Raw genomic sequence first — 3,180 nt, 5'->3', positions numbered from 1 at the left:
GATTTTTCGTGTGGAACAATGAGTGGGAGCGCAATGGCGATTTCTGTTCTTTGTGTGTGAGAAGGCCGCGACGGGAGTCTAAATTTAAGGGCGGGGAAGTGGCAAAGGAGTGCACGATCTCACTGTCGACACGGTTGTGCACATCGTGGGTTCTGGATCGTGGTTTTTCTTTATAAAAAAATAAAATAAAATCAGCAGTTATATTTTTAACAACCGTCGTATCTCCAGTAAGTCGTGGAGATGATCGTTGTCTTTCGTAGTTTGCTGTCAAATGTTAACTTTTACAATCTCGTGAGGCATGCGGTTATATTTTTAACAACCATCATATCTCGTGAGGCATGCAGGGGCAGTATGTAGAGGCACAAGTCTCTGACCAACAAAAGCATGCTTCAAGTGGTAGCTTTAACTCTTAGACACACGAGCGTGGTACATTTATTGGGAGTTGCAATTGTTTTCAGTGATACATTCACTGGTAGGAGCAGTGTTGTGTTTCTTCAGAGGCACTGTTGTGTGTCCGTGTTGCAACTGACACTATGAGATGGTCAGAAAGAATGAGAAGCAACGAGAGGCGTGGTCATGTAGCTGCAAGAAGCACTCATACAACTAGAGGCGAAACAAGAGGCACAGATACGATGCTACGTGATGCACGGAGTTGAAGCTACGTTATTGCACGGACGTCTATTCGTGCTATGGTGCTACGTGAGGCACGGGCACGAACAAATAGCTGTGCACTCAACTACATGTGCAAAAAGCCACAGATGTGTTTCTGAGAAGCACCGGCCTCCATGGTTTTACCGCAAGGTGGGATTCGACATTTATCCAGGGCATTCCGAGTTTTACAAGCGTAGGAAGAATCATTTTTCACTTATATGTTCTGTGGCAGAGGCACGACTATTACTTGTGTGACGAAGGAATGTACGTCGAATGTACGTGACGCGAGGATTGACAATAGGCGTCCGTTACTGTTTTCCCGGAATGTTTTTGAATTAACTGCGAGAGGCATGAATGTGCCGATGGAATAGGCATGGTCATGTCTGAAATAGTTGCAAGGTCGTCCCTAAGGTGTCCTATACGCTTTAGTGTTACAAGCACTGTCGTCGTTCTTGCCGAGGCACGGAGGTGAATGATGGAGCCTATGCCTTTGCAATAGTCACCTCCCATATTAAGAAGGAAGTAAATCTTCATAGACCCGATACGTCGGAAGCTGGCCGTAAGGCACGCTCCTGCCTCTGCGTTTTCGGTGACGTCACGTTTAGTGCCAGCGGGGTCGACGTAATGCTTGGTTTTCTGATCTTTCTATTTTCAGCAACTTTCTTAACATGTTACGCACGACAGAGGTATGGTTTTACCCGACGAACTGGAGGCACGAACGTGATTCTAAGGGAGTTAGGGACGCGAAGGATCGTGATGCAAGCACGTGAAGGTGTGCCTCTGTTTTCAAGAAGCTTTCATTGACACGTTTTCATTGCGGGGCCATGGCCTATGAGTTTCATGTGCCTTCGAAGGCATTCGGCCTCATTAACGGACGTGATGTCAATTTACGCACGGTCTCCATAGGAGTGGAGGCACCGAAGTGCCTTCATGGGCGTTTTAAGTAGTTGGTGTTATTGACGGACAACCGTGCCTCTGTAGTGTTCTTCTCTGAGGCTCACGGGCGTAAGCAATGTCTTCCAAGGAGAATAAACACCTAACTACCTCTGTATTCAATTTTTTTTCCAAAGTGTTCCATACGAACGATTTTTAATATTTGTGTGTGCAATGGTTTGTTAGAACATTGTGCACTGCTTTTAGGAGCATTCTGTAATTGTTGTCCCTGCATTTCGACGCTGCATCCACAAAGGTACTAGTGCATTGCATGCTCGTCATTTTTGTGGAATGCTATGTGTACCTGCTCTGTGCGTTACGCTAATCGTATAGTATCTGTACTATGTTTATATTTTTCAGTTCACGCCAATATATTCTAATAATAGAAAATTGCAACATTGCGCTGGAAACAAACTTGTTCAGAAGATATGTAAACTGGAAGCAAACTACAAGGTTAACTGCGACACAAGCAAATCTAAATTTAGAACAAGCAAACGGCAGTCTTGAAAGAAAGCAAATCTAACGGGAAATCTAGAATGGCATGAGCAATCTTCTAGTTACTTTTCTTGGCCGAGACCACCCGCTTCAGTAGTCGTAGTCGCCCTAGGACCTTGCGCGCTTCCTGGTCTGCTCCTTCTCGAGTTTTGCCTGGCGGAGGCCTTCCTGGATGATGGTGAGGCGGCTCCATATCTCGTATGCAGCGTAAGCATCTTTTGCTGCGTACTCGATGTGCCTCATGGACAGGGGCATGCGCGCCCAGTGCTGGTGCTCTGCGTTGGTGAGCTTCTTCTTCATGTTGTTGTAGTAGTCGTGGACAAGGATGCCTGAGACATCCCCAAGGGAGTCCAGAGGCTTGGTAGCTGTAGGCACCCTCCATTCCTTCTGGATGTCGACAAAGTGGGCGATCTCTTGTCCGACGTGCCCGAGCATCTCTATGTCGCCGTCGATGGAGAAGCCAGCAAACGTGTATCTGGGGTCGGCGAGGAAGTTGTCGAACCTGGTGCAGTTCTTGTCGGCGGCGCACAGTTGGAAGAGCAACACCGGATGATCCTTGCCGACGGAGAGCTGGACGAGGGCTGGTTTCTGATCTTCGCCAACGTCGTTGGTGTACTCCACATCAACTCCGACGATCTTGTGGTGCTCGAATTGGAGGTGTCGCTCGTACTGCTTGATGGTGGTCGCCGCCTTGTGCAAGTCGTTGGTGTGGATCACGTGCAACTTGGTGTTGCCGTGGGCCTGCACCTCCATGAATTCCTTGATGAATCCCATGGCCTAGAGCAGTTGGTCCTCCTGCAACCTGGTTTTTCATGGGGAACAATGAGTGGGAGCGAAATGGCGATTTCTCTTGTTTGTGTGTAAGAAGGCCGAGGCGGAACTCTAAATTTAAGGGCGGGGAAGCGGCAAAGGAGTGCACGATCTAACTGTCGATGCGGTTGTGCACATCGTGGGTTCTGGATCGTGGTTTCATCTCCCTGGTGGTGCGGTTGTGCACATCCTGGGTTTTTGATCATGGTTTTTCTTTATAAAAAATAAAAATAAAATCAGCAGTTATGTTTTTAGCAATCGTCGTATCTCCAGCAAGTCGAGGAGATGATC

General features: G+C 47.6%; 1 protein-coding gene across 1 annotated transcript; it reads right to left on the bottom strand.

The window, feature by feature from the left end:
* Positions 1–2,187: 2,187 nt before the first annotated feature.
* LOC123074603 (exonuclease mut-7 homolog) lies at positions 2,188–2,853 on the bottom strand. The gene has a single exon (XM_044497401.1). It carries the CDS (start codon positions 2,851–2,853, stop codon positions 2,188–2,190), a length of 666 nt encoding a protein of 221 aa, XP_044353336.1.
* Between the last annotated feature and the right edge of the window lie 327 nt (positions 2,854–3,180).

Source organism: Triticum aestivum, chromosome 3D (genome assembly GCF_018294505.1).
Source record: "Triticum aestivum cultivar Chinese Spring chromosome 3D, IWGSC CS RefSeq v2.1, whole genome shotgun sequence".
In the NCBI taxonomy this organism is placed as follows: Eukaryota; Viridiplantae; Streptophyta; class Magnoliopsida; order Poales; family Poaceae; genus Triticum; species Triticum aestivum.
This window is presented reverse-complemented; position numbering and strand designations above follow the sequence as displayed.